The sequence below is a fragment of the Eumetopias jubatus genome, unplaced genomic scaffold, assembly GCF_037043125.1.
Source record: "Eumetopias jubatus isolate StellerSeaLion01/CBP00866 unplaced genomic scaffold, mEumJub1_p1.0 scaffold_16, whole genome shotgun sequence".
NCBI lineage: Eukaryota > Metazoa > Chordata > Mammalia > Carnivora > Otariidae > Eumetopias > Eumetopias jubatus.
The window spans coordinates 16,434,873-16,453,905 of NW_028274822.1; the positions used below are offsets into that span (position 1 = coordinate 16,434,873).

Here is a 19,033-nt window from a genome sequence, read left to right on the forward strand (position 1 = left end):
GATGCTGCCGTTGGAACGATATCCTAAATGGTGGTAGGTCTCCAGTATAGCAATTTGCATCCATGTAAGTAATTCATCCTTTTTGGTTTGCAGATTATCAGACTCTGAACATTAAGAGGAGGATCTTCATGGTACCCACAAGCTCATGAACCAGCATCTACCCTGCTGATTGGTACATGCTTATCTATAAACACCAGCCAAAACCACACAAAATTAGAGGACCAAATCCACAATTGCAAAAATACTAACATTACTTGATGTACTGGACAGGATTTTTGGATTAAACTAGGATTAAACTCTTTTCAAGAGTACCATTTTTCCCCTTTATCAGTCTAATGCATGAGTGTGCTTATGGGTTTTCATTTAGAGTGTGGGCGTGCATTGAAAAAGGCTTCTCTGAGTAGCTAGTAAAATGTAAAGTGAGAGAACCTGCATTTGTGTTTATCAATGTAAGGTCAACCCATTTTGGTTAAGAAAGCAGTTACAGTCAAAGTCAGATTTCTTGGATAAAAAGACTTCGCTGGGTTCCCCTCTTCATTTTAAAATAGCCAGAGTGACAAAAGATCCAAACTGAAATACAGCCTCCAGAGAGGATTCTTGATGCGTTTCTTGATACCCCTCTGAGGTTGGTGTATGTCCCCCAGTGGCCAGTGGGAGATGCTTGATTTACAGATGCTCAGCTGGCTCCGAGATAGGGCCCAAAGATGGCAGGGGTTCCCACAGAGACATTATCTTTGAAGACAAGAAGTGCTGTTTATGACTTGTTTTGAAGACCGTTTGTAATGGGATGTCATAACAGACTTGCTAAGTATGTAGATAATTAAAACAAAGTTTGATTTATAAACAAAAAGGGACATAGGAAGTCAGCATTTCACGCATGCATTTTGTGGTTTGCTGTGTGGACATTTTCTTCATCAAGGATGCCTTTCCCTGAAAGGGTCACTGTGTCCCTGTCTGTCACATCTGATGAATTACGTCCCAAGGAACTGAACAATTTGGGGGGAGTTTGAATGCCTTTAGATCTGTCGTGGAGCATGCAAACGACATGCGAGTGTGATCCCTGCCCTCTGAGAGCTCCACAAAGCATTTTTTCCTGAAACGGTTCACAGTTAAGGATTAAGTTTGTATTACTGAGAAAACTGTATTTGTCAGACTCTGAGTCTGGGGTGGATTGGAGTTGATCCCAAAGCACAGCAGGAGCCGAGATCATCACGGTGGTTTGGGAAGGGTAACATGCTTCAGGCAGGAAGCTATGGCTGAGAAGTTCAAGCATTCAGATTCGTATCCCAAGCCCAGTTTCCTGGGGCCTGGCCTAAGCAGTGTTCAAGTGGAGCAGGTCAATTCCTTCACCTTTTCCCATGGAAATTGCCAGGAGGAAAACAGGTTATTAGAGGCTGCCTCATCAGGAGGTTGTCCCCGGGGGCTCTGGGGCAGTTGAGCCCTCCCCTGGCTTTCCCTGTCTGATGTCTGTAACTCAATCTGGGGTCTCCTGGGAGCGGGTGGTCTGGTGCTTCATCTACCTGGGATCTTTTCACTGGAATGAGTGAGAGGTGGGGGAGTACCTGCCTGAAGAGGCTCCGTGTCCTCTTTAGGTCTCTGGTTTCCCAGTAAGGTCTTAGCGCATGAGAGGCAGTCAGGGAACATCTACTGGGTGATGATCCCAGTGGTTGCAAATGGGGGTACTGAGGAGCTGGCCAGAGTACGTGGTTTCCTCTGCCTAGAGCTGCCTCCCTCTGCCACCCTCTCAGCATCCACCAGGATCATCTGGGTTTTTTGTGGGTTTTCTTGGTCCTTCAAGGCTTAGTTCAAGTGTTGCTTCCTCTGTGAGGCCCTTCTTGTCTTTTCCCAGCAGTGAGGAGCATTCCTTAGACCTGTGCTAGATACAGCCCAGTTCACGCCTTGTTCCAACCTCTGATTGTTCTTTTTAAGGTGTCCTCTTTGTTATGGCTCCTCAGTGCCTGGCCCAGTAACTGGCTTTCAGCAAACGAAGGAATGGTCAGGCTTCATTGTTCTTGTGTTTTAAGTTTTTCTGGTATTTTTAAAAATCGAGCTATAATTGACCTACAGCATATTTAAGATCTGCACCATGATTCAATATTTGTATGTATTGAGAAGTGATCACCAGAGTGAGTCTAGTTAACATCTATCGCCATAAAGAATTTTTTTCTTGATAAGAACTCTTAAGATCTACTCCCTTAGCAACTTTCATACATGCAGTGCAGTATTAACTAGAGGTACCATGTTGGACATTACATCGCCAGGACTTATAACTGGAAGTTTGTACCTGTTGACCCCCTTCACCCGTTTCCCTTACCCCATCCCTCAGGGAACCACCAGTCTGCTCTTTGTATCTGTGAGCATAGTGTGTGTGTTTAAGCGTCCAAATATAGGCTTTATCATTTTTAAAGAATTTCTCTTATCTGTAGCATGTTCCAGAAGAGGTCTTATCAAAAAGACAAAAGCTCACATTGCTGCCAAACAACTCCTCTTTGTCTATTTCTACTCCCTTTGCCTCACAATGGACAGCATCCCTGCTGGGCTGGTCCACCAGCCCCACCATTGCCGGTGAGGCTCCCCGAGTGGACACTTTGTCTGGTATTTGCAATCAGGCCAGAACACATTTTTCCCCAGGCACGGCTTTCATCCTCCGCAATGAACGCAGGGTTGGTGGCGGTGAAAGCGGAGACTGAGCTCACATCTCCAGTTTGAGGCAGGTCTGGTCCCGCCAGGATCTGTGCTGGTCACTGGATATAGGATGCAAGGGTCTTGTCCCCGGACTGGCCTTATCCATCATCTTAGCAGTAGCTGACAAAAACTAAATATGTTTGGAAAGGCTTGCAGTAGATCTTAAAAACACACTCATTACTAAGCTGACAAAACTAGGCAGGACACAGTGCAGCATTTAAGAATCCGGGGTTCTGGTCTAGTGCATATCAAAATTACCACTATGAATAGTAGTTCAAATTGGCCATGGATGCAAATACCTATTGAAGCAATCATAAATAGTGGAAACTGTTTATTTACTACTCGTCACCTCTCTGTTTAGCATTTTTTTCCTGTTATAAAAGTAGATGAGGAATTAACATTCCTTTTAAATACAGGTGACTGGGGTTAGGTGCTTAGAAGTGTCCGTTTGTATCGAGGGAGTCGTGAAATGTACTGATTGTCTTACACCTGTCTGGTAGAGGGGACTGTCAGAAAGTCAGGTTGAGACCGTCTTGCTTTTTACTCGATGAGTGTCTGTTTTGCATGCCCTCGGACGTTGCCCCCGCTCTGGGAAGAGGACTCGCGGCCTCCTGGCTGGTGGTGCCATGCTCTGTCCGGTGACTCTTTGGCCTTGTATGGCTCTGTAGCACTGAACCTCTTCAGGTGAGGAGAGGCCCCACTCGGATACGTTTTTGGTTTCTTCTGCCAACTTTCTCCATTGGATTCTTCCTCGTTGGCCTGCCTGAGGTAAGATGAAGTCCCAGAGAAATAGAAGAGACTCCCCCCCCCCCCCCCCGCCACTTTCAACTGTAAAAAAGTGATAAGGTCAATGTTTCCATATACTGAGGATCAGGCTTTCCACACCAACCATTTTAAGAGATTGTGTGCAAGTGGGAGGGTGGGGGAGAGGGGCAGGGGCGGGTGGAGAGAGAGAATCCTCCAGCGGACTTCCCGCTGAGTGCAGAGCCTGACTCGGGGCTCAATCCCACAACCCTTAGATCATGACCTGAGCCAAAATCAAGAGTCGGACACTGAGCCACCCAGGTGCCCCGACTCCATGTTATAACAGCCCTATGGAGTAATCCCCGTTTGGATGTGGAGTCTGAGGCACAGAGTGGTTGAGTACCTTTCAGCCTGAGGAAGTCCAAATAGAAGTTTCACTGTCTACCTCAGGCTGCAGGTGTTACCTCGATTCTCTTTATAATGTCTGAGCTGCTTTTTATTTTTTTAATCTGGTGATTTGCTCAGTCTCCAGTATGTTAACAAGGACAAGAGGGTCTCTTTCTCCTAAGATAAAATTGGTGTTTCTTTATAAAAGATAAGGGGGCGTGTTTTCTGGGGTAAGCGGGGGAAAAAAGAACAGCCACTTTGTGTTAGGAGGGGGGTGCTAACTTCGCTTTGTGTTCTTGTTAGATTTAACAACGTAGGAACATATAATTAGTAGATAATTCCGTAATTAAAGATGAGCATAAACTTGAAAATGACCCAGAATGTGAAAGGTTTTGAAGTCAGGAGCTGTGCTCCTTGGAGAAAGCCAAAGATTACATGTAAATCAGATGTTTTATGGAGAGATGAGCCGTCCTTATCTCTAAAGGCCACATCCTGCCTCTTCACAGCCGTAGAAAAAAATTGTTTTAGAAATAATAATAAAAACCTTATTTACAGAAACCTTTTGGCCAAGGACCCAAAGGGCCTAGCTGACATTAATTGATGATTCCTTGCAGCATTTAGCATCTCCCATTTCTTCAGCTTCTTTAAAGAAGAGTTTCAAGCCCCAGGGACTAAATTCTGTGCCCTGATACTTGAGGCTATAGGAGTCATGGCTGCCGTGGTTATTCCAGGATCTTCTGAGTGACTGGTCAGCATTTGGCTCTGGTGCACACACACTCTGGAATTTTCTCAAGGATCATTTAAAATGGAATGTGTCAAAATAGCAAATAAATTGAGGTATTGTGTACCTGGGAGCATGTGAGCACAATTCAAGCGATATCATTAGTTCCCACAACAACAGGGTAGGTATTATTTCACTTGATGGCTCAAGACCATAAGACACAGAGGTTCAGCAAGTTGTCCAGGGAAACAGAGCCTGTAAATGTGAAGCTAGGTTTTGCTCTCAAGTCTATCTGACTTCAAACTTGTGCTTTTTACCATTTGGCTGCATGGTCTCTCCTTTCGTCAGACCCGTGTTCTGAGTTGGGTTTGGAAACTGACCATCATATAATCCCCCTCACCATGGTCTTTAGGGTCCTATAGATATTGGGCAAGATAATTTATGGCCCACCATTCCTAGGTCCTCTGGGTTTACCCCCTCACTCAGGCCTGGCTTCTCTGTGGAATCCCCCTTTCCTTTCTGTCCCTGTCACTCTTCCAAGTCCTGCTCATGCTTCAAGGTTCCCCGAAGCCTTTCGTGGTTATTCAGGCTTACTGTGATCACTCCTTCTTGAGATTTCTCCCCACTTCGAACTCAGGAATTTCTGTCTGCTCTGCCTTGTTCAACATACATTCCCTTTCTGTGTTTCCTATTTTCATAGGGTGGCGTTTTCCTACGAGGTCACGGTCAATGGGAAAATCTGTTTATCCAGAGGGTTTATATTGAATTTGTACTCTGTGCGTAAACATTAGGGATATGAATGAAAAATGAGGAAGTCAGTGCTTTGACCCTTTAGCGATAATCTTGATGGAAGAAGGAAGAAATGAAGGATCACGTGAAGATAGTAATGCTTGTAACCTTGCGGTCTCTCTTGACATGTTTGTCCAAAGGTAAAAGTGGAATAAGACAGATGTAAGAAAGTCATGAAAAATTTCAGCTCGTTTTGCTACTCCAGCCCCTTGGCCCTCCTGTCGTCCCCCCGCCCAAAGAATGTTCCTGGTAGAAGATCTTGTACTTTGGGCCCCATGACACCTATCTGTGGTGTTTAGTCAAGGACAGCAGGTAGAATTTGGTTGTAATAACAAGTGGTCTCATAAATATCAAGCACTCCTGTGACTTGCAGTGGATCCTTTTCCGATATTTCTCCCATTTTGTTGTATTAGGTCTAGTCTTAAAATGTTTCAAATTTCTTCTCCCCTGGACTCCTTGGTAGTCTGTCAGCGGGAAGACCTTGTCGCTGTCCCCTCGCCTCTTCCCGCCCCTGAGGAACCCTATAAGTTGCAGTTGTGCATGAGTGCATCTCCATCCACGTGGGCCAGGCTGGTGTCCAGATCGGCAATGCCTGCTGGGAGCTCTATTGCCTGGAACACGGCATCCAGCCCAATGGCCAGATGCCAAGTGACAAGACCATCAGGGGAGGAGATGACTCCTTCAACACCTTCTTCAGTGAGACGGGCGCCGGCAAGCCTGTGCCCAGGGCCGTGTTTGTAGACCTGGAACCCACGGTCATTGATGAAGTTCGCACCGGCACCGACCGGCAGCTCTTCCACCCTGAGCAGCTCGTCACCGGCAAGGAGGACGCTGCCAACAACTACGCCCAAGGGCACTACACCGTTGGCAAGGAGATCATTGACCTTGTCTTGGACCGCATTCGGAAGCTGGCTGACCAGTGCACAGGTCTTCAGGCCTTCTTGGTTTTCCACAGCTTTGGAGGGGGAACTGGTTCCGGGTTCACCTCCCTGCTGATGGAACGTCTCTCTGTCGATTATGGCAAGAAGTCCAAGCTGGAGTTCTCCATTTACCCAGCCCCCCAGGTTTCCACAGCTGTAGTTGAGCCCTACAACTCCATCCTCACTACCCACACCACCCTGGAGCACTCTGATTGTGCCTTCATGGTAGACAATGAGGCCATCTATGACATCTGCCGTAGAAACCTCGATATTGAACGCCCAACCTACACTAACCTTAACCGCCTTATTAGCCAGCTTGTGTCCTCCATCACTGCTTCCCTCCGATTTGTTGGAGCCCTGAATGTCCATTTGACAGAATTCCAGACCAACCTGGTGCCCTATCCCCTCATCCACTTCCCTCTGGCCACCTACGCCCCTGTCATCTCTGCTGAGAAAGCCTACCATGAACAGCTTTCTGTAGCAGAGATCACCAACGCATACTTTGAGCCGGCCAACCAGATGGTGAAATGTGACCCTTGGCACAGTAAATACATGGCCTGCTGCCTGTTGTACCGTGGCGACATGGTTCCCAAAGATGTCAGTGCTGCCCTTGCCATCATCAAGACCAAGCGCAGCATCCAGTTTGTGGACTGGTGCCCCACTGGCTTCAAAGTGGGCATTAATCACCAGCCTCCCACTGTGGTGCCCGGTGGAGATCTGGCCAAGGTGCAGCGGGCCGTGTGCATGCTGAGCAACACCACAGCCATTGCTGAGGCCTGGGCTCGCCTGGACCACAAGTTCGACCTGATGTATGCCAAGCGTGCCTTTGTTCACTGGTATGTGGGGGAGGGCATGGAGGAAGGAGAGTTTTCTGAGGCCCGTGAGGACATGGCTGCCCTGGAGAAGGATTGTGAGGAGGTTGGAGTGGACAGTGCGGAGGGTGAGGGTGAAGAGTATTAAGCTGTCCGCTGCGATTTTACACTCTGTTGTCTTGGGACTGTCCTATCTCTGTTCTGGAAGCTGTCTGCTGTGGCCCTAACTTGTCAATAAAAGTGATGTTTCTGTTTTAAAAAAAAAAATTTCAAATTTGTGGATGTTTTTAACTTTCCTGTACAGGCAAGCCAATCAGATGTTGAATTTGCTGATTATTTAAAGATGGGTACAGTTGAAAAGCTCTTTTGGAAGAATTGACAGGGGGGATGAAGGGTGTATGCATGCGGCTGGGGGGCAGGGGAGAGACACAGTTTCTTCTGAAATTTCAAAAGATTGAATTTAAGTGTCTGGTTTGACAAGAACAGGATGTCCTGTTCCTCTAATAATAATCTGGGCTCCACATACGTCCTTTGTCCAAGTTTTGCTGTTAGATAGGTAATGAATGCAATTAAAAGAAAACTGAGACGTAGCTAAAATAGGCCTCTGTTTGAAGCTGAGCACAGGCCCCCTTTTCTCTCTCTTGCAGGGAGGGGAAATGGGCTTAGTGAATTACAGGAAGGGAAAATGATTGCACACCTCTCCCTGCCTCCCCTCACCAGGCTTGAGATCTTTTAAGGAATATCAATCCCGAGGCTTGGGGGTGAGGGACGAGGGTGCCAACTGGAGAAATCAGGAGAGGGAGAAACTGCTCTATATGAGAAAAGGGGGGAGCTGTTCAGAGGGGAGAGTCTGTGTAGGGAGGAGTTGGTAACCAGCTGGGAGGGTTGCTGGGGGAAAGAGGGCAGCTAGGGCACAGAGGGGGCTCTGCTAACTGGGAGTTGTAATCCTCTTTGGTCTTCCTGCATATCCTTCGGTGAAACCCACCTCATTCACTTAATGCCTAATGCTTCTTCTGACATACCATAAAACATAATAGCTGGGAGACTGGGGGCTCTTGCTCTCCCTCTGGAATGGCCTGTTTCATTGGGAAACACCATAGCTCTGTGGGGTTAGGGTGAATTTTTGACCTTCAGCAATGAAAGTTGTGCTCTCAAATGATGGAATAAGAACGAACCAGGAGTGACACTGGTGTCTTTTAAAACCAACAGGTGTGCAAGGGCATGTGATATTTTCATAAAATGCAGTGACATGCCTCCAGTAAAAATTGAATTGCCACTAACTATAGTTCCCATTTTCTAGAAATGCCTTATTGCACCTGGAAGCCTTTCATGTCTCTGCATCTGTAGATCGCAGACGAGGTGTGTTGCTTACGATAATTTTGCGGACGGGAATGAATACCCCAGTGGTACAGATGAAAAACGTTAAGGCATAGAGCATCACCCACTCGGATCTTAGGAAGAGATGTAACTGACATTGGAAGCCAGATCTAACTCCACACTTTGTGCTGTAGCCACCACGCCTGAAGGTGACAATTCAGTAGTGCCCAGGGATAACCTCTGACTTCCATGAATAAACTACATTTAGTTCACTCTGTTCACTACACTGTAGTGACGAAAATTAAGGAAATGAGCTGCAACAGAAGAGTTATTTCCATTTTAGTCATTATGTAATTCAGCGCCGCTCCTGTTCTCTTCAGGTATGGTGTAATTATCTTAGTTTTAGATGCCGCCGGGTCCCGAAGTGCATATTTTCTCAAGTACTTAGCAAATATGTCAGCTCCTAATTTAGTTCTAAATGAGATGATGGCATGAATAGCACCCAGCATGGTGCCTGGCATGTAGTATAATTTATAAACCTTCATAATAAAACTTACAAATCCTCCTTCACCTCCCCCCCCCCACACACCCCCCCCCCCCCCCCCGCTCCGCCGCCCAGCCCTCATCTGTCCTCGCCTCTTATCTCTTCCCTTCTTGCATCCTGGCATCCTCTGTGTGACTCGGGACTGGTTGCAGGAGGAAGTCCTAGAACTTAAAGGAGAATAGACTGGTTAACAAAGAAGTCATAGTAAAATGTCAAAAGAGGGTCTGACAGCAACTATGACTGGACTCAGGGCCCCAGTCAGTGACACCGGCTTTGAGTTTCTCCATCTTTGATTTCTGCTCACCTCTGCATCTGCTGCTTTCTCAGGCACATTTTGCCGTGTGATGGTGCAACAGCCTCTAGAAAAGTCAGGCTCACCTCCTTGTAGCTTTAGATCTGTCAGAAAGAGGTATTCTTTCTCAGTGGATCCAAGAAAACCATGGAATTGAGCCCTCCCTCCTGGCTCGGGTCGTATGCCCACCAGAGAGCCCATCCCTGAGGCCAGGGGAATGGAGGCCTCTGCTTGGCCAGGTCTGGATTACATTATCCTTGGCTGGGGGCGGAGCCATCCCTACCTCAGCCACATGGATAAACCATGGGAAGAGTGGTTGTGAAAAGAGAACTGGGGCGCAGAGGTGGTACTGGGGGGAGGTTACCGCAGCAGCCCTTCCAGCCACCACCCAGTATGCCTTCACACACTTCAGAGGCTGGAGACCTAGAAACCGCGTTCCTTCATGGTTTGCACCTGGGATTCTGGCTGGGAATTAAGTCTTGCCGGTCGCTGGTACTCAAGTGAAATGGTTCGGAACTGGGTTAACAGGTAAATAAGCAGCCACTTGGCTGGCTTGGACCATGTCCGTGGCAATGTGACTGGGCAACTTCAGGATACGGTGGCGTCCCACAGCGGTGGGTGACTCTGTATCACAGCAGAGGCAATGTCCTTCTGTGGGGTGGGGGGCTTTTTCCGACCGCTTGACCTGGAGCCTACTACTCCAGGCTTTGTAAATCACTTAATACCCAGTATTTAATCCCTTTCTGCTGAGACTAGCTAGTGTGGTTTCTGTTGGTCTTCACTGACCCCTACTTGATAGTGCTGTTACTGGGAGACGGGGGCATGGGTACTGGGCGAGGAGCACAGTGTGTGCCCACCAGGGTCCCTAATCTCCGTTTCCATCCTGCCTTTATGTTTCCTTTCTCCAGTTTCTTCTTTCACTTCTTTCTCTGTTCCCTTCACGTTCGGACTACAAGGTTCCAAATTGTGTTCCTTGAGAGGTTCCAGAATGGGTTCCTTTCCAACAATCTTGAAGAAAAGTGTAGATAGATTATTTCTAAGGTGCTTGAATGAAATCCATGCAGAGATGGAGATGGACTAGCAGGGCTCGTAAAGTCCCTTCTCGGTTTCTATATCTGTGCCCTCCTGGACATTTCTTAATGAAAAACAGTGTTAATGGAAATATTATGGACTTGGAAGTCAGACTTGGGTTCATATCCCCACTCCACTTACTAGTTGTGGGACATTGGGAACCACACTTTGTCTCTGAAGATCAATTCTCTTGTCTATAAACAAATAGTAATAAGACCACATGGATTTGCTCTAAGGGTCACATAGCATAGTATATATATATAAATGTTTTGCTCCATGAATGCTCCAGAAAATGCCTCTTTCCTCCTGAAGCCTTATGCTTCCCCACTTGTTCCTTTTCTGACTCCACATTACATTGAATGGTAGTTGGTTATTAATTGAACACTTCTTATGTGCCCTGCCATACTATATGGATTATCTCCTCTAATCTTAACAATTTCATGAGATAGGTTCTTTGATGATCCTGAGTTTACAGGTGAGGAAATGCTGTGGGATTATGTAACTTGTCTCTGTTTACACAGCTAGCGAGAGGTCTGAGGTTTAAATCCACCAGTCTGACTCCAGAGCCCAAGCTCATGACCACGGGCTGTACTATTTATTCCTAGCACCATGGCCAACTAGAGACATTAAATGAACTTTAAAGCCTTTAATAACTGGATAAAATGTACTGTTGTTCCTTTTCGAAGATGATTAGCATATCCAGAATATTTCTTGCCGCATTGGTCTATTTGCATTGGGGCAACCACATGCTCTTTTGTGGCTTACGTTTCTAAGCTTTAACGGGGTGTTGTGTCCTTTTGCTATGGAAGAGGTTTTACCCACGTGAGACTAGGTGGTCTCCTTAAATGTCAAACCCATGGCTTTGTCTCCAGAGGAGTCCCGTTTTAACCAAACGAACAGCACTGCTTCTATTGATGGTTGGCTCCCACTCGAATTTCCAGCATATATGACCGAACAGATGAAAAAGTCTTCTGTGAACCACTGTTGTCTCAATAATATAAAACTAGAGATGCGGTGTGAGCTCTCCACCTGTCAACTGTGAGAATCCGGGCTCAGAGGGGCCATCAGACATAGGAGTTTAGCTTCTGTTGTAAAAACAAATTGTTTGCTACTTATTAGAGCTTTCTTCCCTTTTGTCATATATTACAGCCAAGAGTGATTTCCTGTCAACTTAGATCTAGCATGTTTCTGAAATATTAGCTAAGACTCTTGAAAATGATGCAGATATTGAAACAAACATTTCAAAAAGGGTCAGCTCCGATAAACATTTCCATGTACACCTAATTTTTACTGTTTAAACGAGGAAAACAATTACTTGGAGAAATTCTTTTAAAAAGTTTTCTGTCGTCATGATCTGTTCTCCACTGCCCTAGGGTCAGGATCGTGGATCCTGAGTTTGGACCTTCTGCCTGGGCTTCTTTCCCTCCCCCTCCTCCTCCTCTAATGTAAACCACTGAAACGTTTGAAGTTGTACCTTTGAGAACAAGACTTACCTTTCCATTTCCATAAGGGAAGTGATGGGGCAAACAGCCATTATACTCAGCGTTCATTTACCCATTCTTTTGCCATTTATGTAAAAAAAAAAAAATCACATGGGGATTTGTTATAGAATTAGGCACCACCATCTCCATGTAGACATTTGTAGGTTTTAATGGGTAACATTTCTAGGAAATCTATAACAATTATATTTACACCTTAATTTCACGTTCTGTTCCCTTAAATTCACTTTTCATTTCTTGAAGGTGGCAGAGCCCGTGGGGAGGGCTGCCCCTGTGGGATCCCACTGATAAGACCTAACTGCCTTCATCTTGGTATGAACATGTATTAGTCCTGCACCTTTTCCAGTACATTTGTTCTCCCTGCCAAAGAACTGATACATTCAGTTGGGAAACTGAATTGTTTTACACTATATTTATATGCACATTTGCTTTTCAAACTATTTTTTAATGCTATAGAGTTTGAGAGCTAAGAGTCACCAGTGGCAGGAATTCAAGGCAATACAGGCATGAGAGGGGGAAAGATACTTTTGGTCAAGGGAACTTACCCTAGTTTCTGGAGGAACTCAGGTGGTGATAAAAATATAAAATGTGAGAATTTACAACGAGCAGGCTCAGTGCGAAGCGATTTTTCTTGCTTTGTTATAGTTAATCCTCATAATGAAACGACAAGGTTAGTTCTACAGTTGTTTCCATTTCTCAGATGAGGTAACTGAGGAAAGGAAAAAGGTTATTAAAAGAACAACGAGCTACCACTACACACCTATTAGAATGGCCACAACCCATCATAGCGACACCACCAAATGCTGGCAGTGGTTGGGGGTACCGGGAGCTCTCCGTCATTGCTGGGGGGAGGCAAAATGGCATAGCTACTTTGGAGGACAGTTTGGTAGTTTCTTACAAAACTAAACATAACTCTTACTGTGAGATCCCAGCAATCATGCTCCCTGGCCTTTACCCAAAGGACTTGGGGCGGGTGGGGTGGGGGGAGAAGGAAAAAAAAAAAAACCCTTGCAGATGTTTATAGAAGCTTCATTCATAATTGCCTAAACTTGGAAGTAGCCAAGATGTTCTTCGGTTGGTGAACGGGTAAATAAACTGATATATCCAGACAATGGAATATTGCTCAGTGCTAAAAAGAAATGAACTATCAAGCCATGAAAAAACATCGAGAAACCTTAAACGTATATTACTAAGGAAAGAAGCCAATCTGAAAACGTTACATACTATGATTCCATCTTTCTGACATTCTGGAAGATGCTAAAACTATGGAGGCAGTAAAAATAGCGCTTGTCTGGGGCGCCTGGGTGGCTCAGTCCGTTAAGCTTCTGACTCTTGGTTTCAGCTCAGGTCATGATCTCAGGGTTGTAGGATGGAGCCCTATGTCAGGCTCTGCGCCCCGGGGCGGGGGGGGGGGGGAAGCGCGTCTGCTTGTTATTCTCTCCCTCTGCCCCTTTCTCCCACTCTAAATATGTATACAGAAAGTATAAAACCTACAGTAAAGGCCCTCTAACGCTCAGGTTAAGATAAGAAATACTTCAGTAGTGAACATACCCGTTAGTCCCCCCTCCCTGATTTCAGCTCCCTATTCCAGCCACCCTGAGCCACGATCCCGGACTTGGTATCTTTCCACATATTCCTTATACTTTGATTGCTTATGTATATATCCCCAGAGTGACGTATTATTTTTCATGTTAGGTTTCATATAAATACTTTTTTTCACTTAACATTAGGGGCTGAACTCATGTTGATCCAGATAGTTGTAGTTACCCCAGTTTCACTGTCCTATGATCTCCTCTTGTAGCAACGTCCCAAAGTCGGAGAGAGAATATTTATTGATGTGGAAATATTCGTATTTTCTTGGTAGTAAATGGAAATCTTTCTCTTGTCCAGTCCTACTGAAATATTGTGCCTGTCCCCCGTAACTGGATCATTGCCTGGTACGGGTAGATGGGTGTAGCTTATGTTTTGGGAAACTTACGCTGTAGTGATGTTTCGTATAGGAGCGGAGTACCCCCTTTCAGAAAAAGCCTTTGCAAATCAACTTGAAGGTCTGTTCCCCTTTGAGCAAAATTTAGACTTTCTAAACAGAACAGTTAACCTTACACAAGAATTTTGTTTTGCTCAAGAGTAGCCTGCATGTCTTTTGCTTCTTAAGAAAAATTGTGGAAAAAATACACATAACCTAAAATTTAGCATCTCAGCCGTTTTTAAGTGGGCAGTTCAGTAACGTTAAGTACATTCACACTGTTGTGCAACCACCACCACCACCACCACCCATCTTCAGGACCTATTCTGTCTTCCCCACCTGAAACTTCGTGCTCCTTTAACTCACTCATCCTGTCCTCCCAATGTTTTCTAGTTGTGAGACATTATTGAATATGTCATTGCATAAGTTTAAAGCATGCAGCATGATGGTTTGATTTTACATATACTGTGACATAATTACCTCAGAGGTTTAGCTAACCTCTGTTAATCTCCTATATAGTAAATAGTTTTCTCATGATAACTTAAGATCAACTCCTTAACAACTTTCCTGAATATCACATGGCAGTGTTATAGCTGCAGTCATGTTGTATATTATATAAATGTCTTAGGACTGGAAGTTCTTATATTTCTTATAACTGGAAATTTTTACCTTTTGACCATCTTCCTCTAGTTGCCCCTCTGCTCTCCCTCTGCCTCTGGTAATCATGTCTGATTTCTTTTTCTATGAGGTATCTCTCTCTCTCTCTCTCAGATTTCACACATACGTGAGATCATAAGGTATTTGTCTTTGTCTTTCTGTGATTTATTTCACTTAGCATTGTGCCTTTGGGGTCCATCCATTAGGGTCACAAATGGTAGGATCTCCTCCTTTTTATGGCTGAATAATAATCCTGTGTGTGTGTATACACCTATCACAACTTCTTTATCCATTCGTCCATTGATGGACCCTTAGCTTGATTACCTGTCTTGTCTGTTGTAAATAATGTTGTAATGAACATGGGGCTGAAGATACTTTTCAAGTTAGTGTTTTTGTTCCTTTGGATATATTCCCCAAAGTGGAATTGCCCGATCATATATGGTGCATGAAAAGACACTCAGCATCACTAGCCATTAGGGAAGTACAAATTAAGACCACAGTGAGTTATCACCTCATGCCTGTTAGAATGGCCATCATCAAAAAGATAAGAGGTAACAAATGCTGGCCAGAATATGGAGAAAAGGGACTCTGCGCCCTGTTGGTGGGATTATAAATTGGTACAGCTGCTATGGAAGGCCCTCAAAAAATTAAAAATAGAACTGTCCATCTGATCCACAAAATGTTTTAAATGTTCGTATGTCAGCATAAATCAAGAATCTTGGGAATACTCATGCCAAAACTGCCTGCAGCCAGGATGATAAAGCTTATAAACGTGTCCAGCAAGTTCACAGAATTTCAGATCTTGTCTTATGTAATAACACTAGGCCTCTTTTTCTTAAGCAAATGAATTGAGTTTTCATTTTTTTATTGTCTACGCTATGAGGGAGGATAACAATGCAGATAATCCAAAACAGCTGATAGAACAAACACAATTTAGCATTTGCATTTGGTACTGGAATGCATTACCAAAGTTACTGTTGGCAATACTTAGTCTCTTATGTTTTTCTTAAGCTAATCTGAAAATTAGAATATGTTCTCTGATCATGCAGCATCTAGCAGAAGGAATGTTACAGAATTGTACTGACTCAGGTAGATGATTGCTAAAGATGTAAGGATATCTTCAGATGAGCATGACACAGATCACTGAGAAATGGCCAGGCATTTAGTCTCTTCTCAAAAAGTTTTGTATCATAAAATACAGAAAGATAGATTAGCACTGAAAACAACTGTGCAGCTTGATAGAAGGCAGACATCTTTGTAGTCACCATCTGGGTCAGAAAATAGCCAGTTAGCAGTCGATCCCCGGGCCATGTTCTGAAATGCAAGCCTTCCTTCCCTCCAAAACTAGCCACTATCCCAACACTTCCTTGAATTTCTCTATAGTTCCGTCACCCATCTGTGCATCCCTGAATGCCTATTTTTGGTTTGCCTATTTTTAATTCAACTATCTTTTAAAATCTTAAAATTTCTTTTCGTTACAGTTGTTTGTTGAAGATCCTGGGCCCTTTGGTCTGTAGAGTTTTCCATGGTCTGGATTTTGCTGGACTGAGCCCTCATCCTTACTGAGGCAGGTTTTGAGGATATGAAACATTAACATGATTCCAGAAGGCAAAGCTACACAAGAGAGAATACTCAGAAGCACCATTCCCTCCACTAATCCATGGGCTCCATTTTTACCCAATAATCTCATTCATTTATCCTATGTTTGTTAGCAAAAATAGATGCATATAGATAAAAATACATACTATCATCCCCGTTTTGTACTAAAGTTGGCATACTATATATGTTCTTAGGCACTTGACTTTCTTCACTTAGCAATATTTTGTGGAGGTCTCCCTCCATGTCAGTTTACAGGAATCTTCGTTTTATTTTTCTTCAGCTGCAGAATATTCCATGATGTGGATATACCATAGTTAATTCAACATGTCTTTTATGTGGGTACTTTCCCATTATTTTGTAGTTACACATCATCCCGCAATGAATGATAGACTTGTGCACATGTATTTTCACTTTGAGACTCAAATTCCTAAAACTGAGATTGCTAAGGTCAAGCAGTAAATGCATTTGTAGGTTTTTATCTGCTGTTTAAGTATTACCAGATTCCACTCCATGAGGTGTGGACCAGTTTGCCTGCCCACCAGCACTTTCTGAGGACACCTGTTTCTCCAAGCCTTGACAACAGTGTTTTCAAGCTCTTTAATTTTTACTAATCTAATAGATAAAAGATGGTATCTTAGTGTAATTTTAAATTTCTTATGGGTAAACCTGGACATCTTTTTATACACTTAAGCACCTATTTTTAGATCTTAACTGTATATTTCTGTTGGGGTTTTGCCTCATCCCCCATTTAAAAAAATATATGCAAAAATAGATTTAATATGTAATTACATGTAATATATAAATATCAGCCTTTTAGTCGTGGCATGCATTACAAGCATTTTCTGCCAGTTTGTCATCTGGACTTATGGTATATTTCATGATGCAAAGGTTCTGTATTTTTTTTAAAGATTTTATTTATTCATTTGAGAGACAGAATGAGAGACGGAGCGAGCACATGAGAGGGGGGAGGGTCAGAGGGAGAAGCAGACTCCCTGCTGAGCAGGGAGCCCGATGCGGGACTCGATCCTGGGACTCCGGGATCATGACCTGAGCCGAAGGCAGTCGCTTAACCAACTGAGCCACCCAGGCGCCCAAGGTTTTGTATTTTTACATAGTCAAATTTATCAGTTTTCTAAAAATTGCATGTGGAATTTGCTTCTAATTAGCTGCTTTGTGCTCTCACTTTATAGAGGCATTTTCCCCATTTTTTTTTTTTTTTAAGATTTTGAGAGGGCATGAGAGCATGTGCATACAGTTAAGGGAGGGGTGGAGGGAGAAGGAGAAGCAGACTCCGCAATGAGCAGGGAGCCTGACATGGTGCTTGACTGACTCCAGGACCCCAGATCATGACCACCTTAACCCACTGAGCCACCCAGGTGCCCCACCCCCATGTTTTCTTCCAGCGCTTTTGTTTCAGTTCTTGCATTTCCGTCAAGATTCATTTGAAACTGATTCTCGTGCGTGCATTGAGGTCTGGATCTGATTCTTTTTGCAAACGGCTGCCTAGCTGTCCTGGCACAATTCATTATTAAGGGCATCTTTATCCCAGTGATTCTAGATGCCTCACTTTTTCCCTGGCTCTAGCTTCTCTTTTTTAGTGTTTTCTTAACTATTCTTGCATGTTTGTCTTTCCATATGAACTCTAGTATCCTCTTGTCTAGCTCCATAAAAACCAAAAAGTTTGTTGATGTTTTTATTGAAGTTGGTAATTTTATTAGAATTTAGGGAGAACCGACGGATTTGTGATGTTGAGTCTTCCTGTCCGAGGACAAGGGTTGTCTTTTTATTCTAGTGTATTTCTTTATCTTCCAAGAGTGTTTAAAAATATTCTCTATATAGGCTTTGCAAATTTCTTATTCCCAAGCATTTTACCTCCTATGCTGCTAGGTCATATGCCATCTTACTAAATTTTTTTTACTGTGGAGATCTTTAAAATTGTTTTATCTTTTCTAGGTATACTATCCTGTGATCTGCACATAGGGGTAGTTTTATTTTCCAATTTTTAATACCTCTAATTGATTTGTCTAATTGAACTGGCTGAAGAGAAGAATGCTAATGTTAAATAGTGCAAGTAACATCTGCATTTTGTTTCTGACCATAGAGGAAATTCCTCTAATAAGCACCTTTCCATTTAGAAAGTTGAGTAAGTTGTTAAAAATAAGGTGCTGATTTTAGGACTAAGGTTATATATCCACGAATTGCTATTTTCTTGTGTGTGTGTGTGTGTGTGTGTGTGTGTGTTTAAAACAAGAAATGGGCATTGAAGTTTGTCAACTTCTTTTTTAAGTGCTATTGAAATAATTTTATGGTTTTCCAAGATCTGTTAATAAGATGTGTTTGTTGATGCATTTTCTACTATTGAACCTAACATGCATTGCTTGAGTATATCCCAGTTGGGATTTCTTAAAAACAGTTGGTTGTGGTCCATTATTTTTTTAATGAGATATTAGATTCTATTTGCTATTTTTTGGAATTTTATATCCATATTCTCATGTGGTGGTGTTTGTGATACTACTTTTGGTGCTATCAGTGATGGGCTATTTATCTAACATTGGACCTATCTGGTCTTTAATGGTTTAGTGAAAAACCTCAGTAAAACCATTTTGTGAGAGGTAACTTTCTCTCCTTCTTACATGAAAGTGGTCTATTTAAACTGGCTATCAGTAAGGTGGTCCATATTGATGAACTGTACTTTTCTGGGAAATTAGACCTTTCATAAGGTTTGTGAATTGACAATATAGGGAGTAGCTACCACCTCTAAGGCTGAGTTAAAGCCCATGGAAGAGAGCCGCCCCCCCCGCCCCCAATCTCCAAGGGCTCCTCTATGGTGATACCCAGACCTTGTTGAAAAGGGCATTGCTGTGTGTGGTGGCAGAAATTGCTAAGATCCTGGGCAAATGGAACTTGCTGGCAATACTCCCTCTGGGAGGCTGGCAGAAGTCCTCTATCAGGACGCACCATACCTTGAAAATCACTGCCAAACTACCCAAGGAGATGGTGGGGAAGCCACTCGTGGAGAGGTTCCTTGCC

General features: G+C 43.8%; 2 protein-coding genes across 3 annotated transcripts in view; both read left to right on the forward strand.

Annotated features, from left to right (window-relative positions):
- Nucleotides 1-19,033, forward strand: part of CCBE1 (collagen and calcium binding EGF domains 1) — a 226,023-nt gene that overhangs the window by 71,596 nt on the left and 135,394 nt on the right. The gene's annotated exons all lie outside the window — the stretch shown is intronic.
- Nucleotides 5,869-7,206, forward strand: LOC114208888 (tubulin alpha-1B chain-like). Its single transcript, XM_028102979.1, has one exon. It carries the CDS (start codon nt 5,968-5,970, stop codon nt 7,204-7,206), a length of 1,239 nt encoding a protein of 412 aa, XP_027958780.1. The 5' UTR covers nt 5,869-5,967.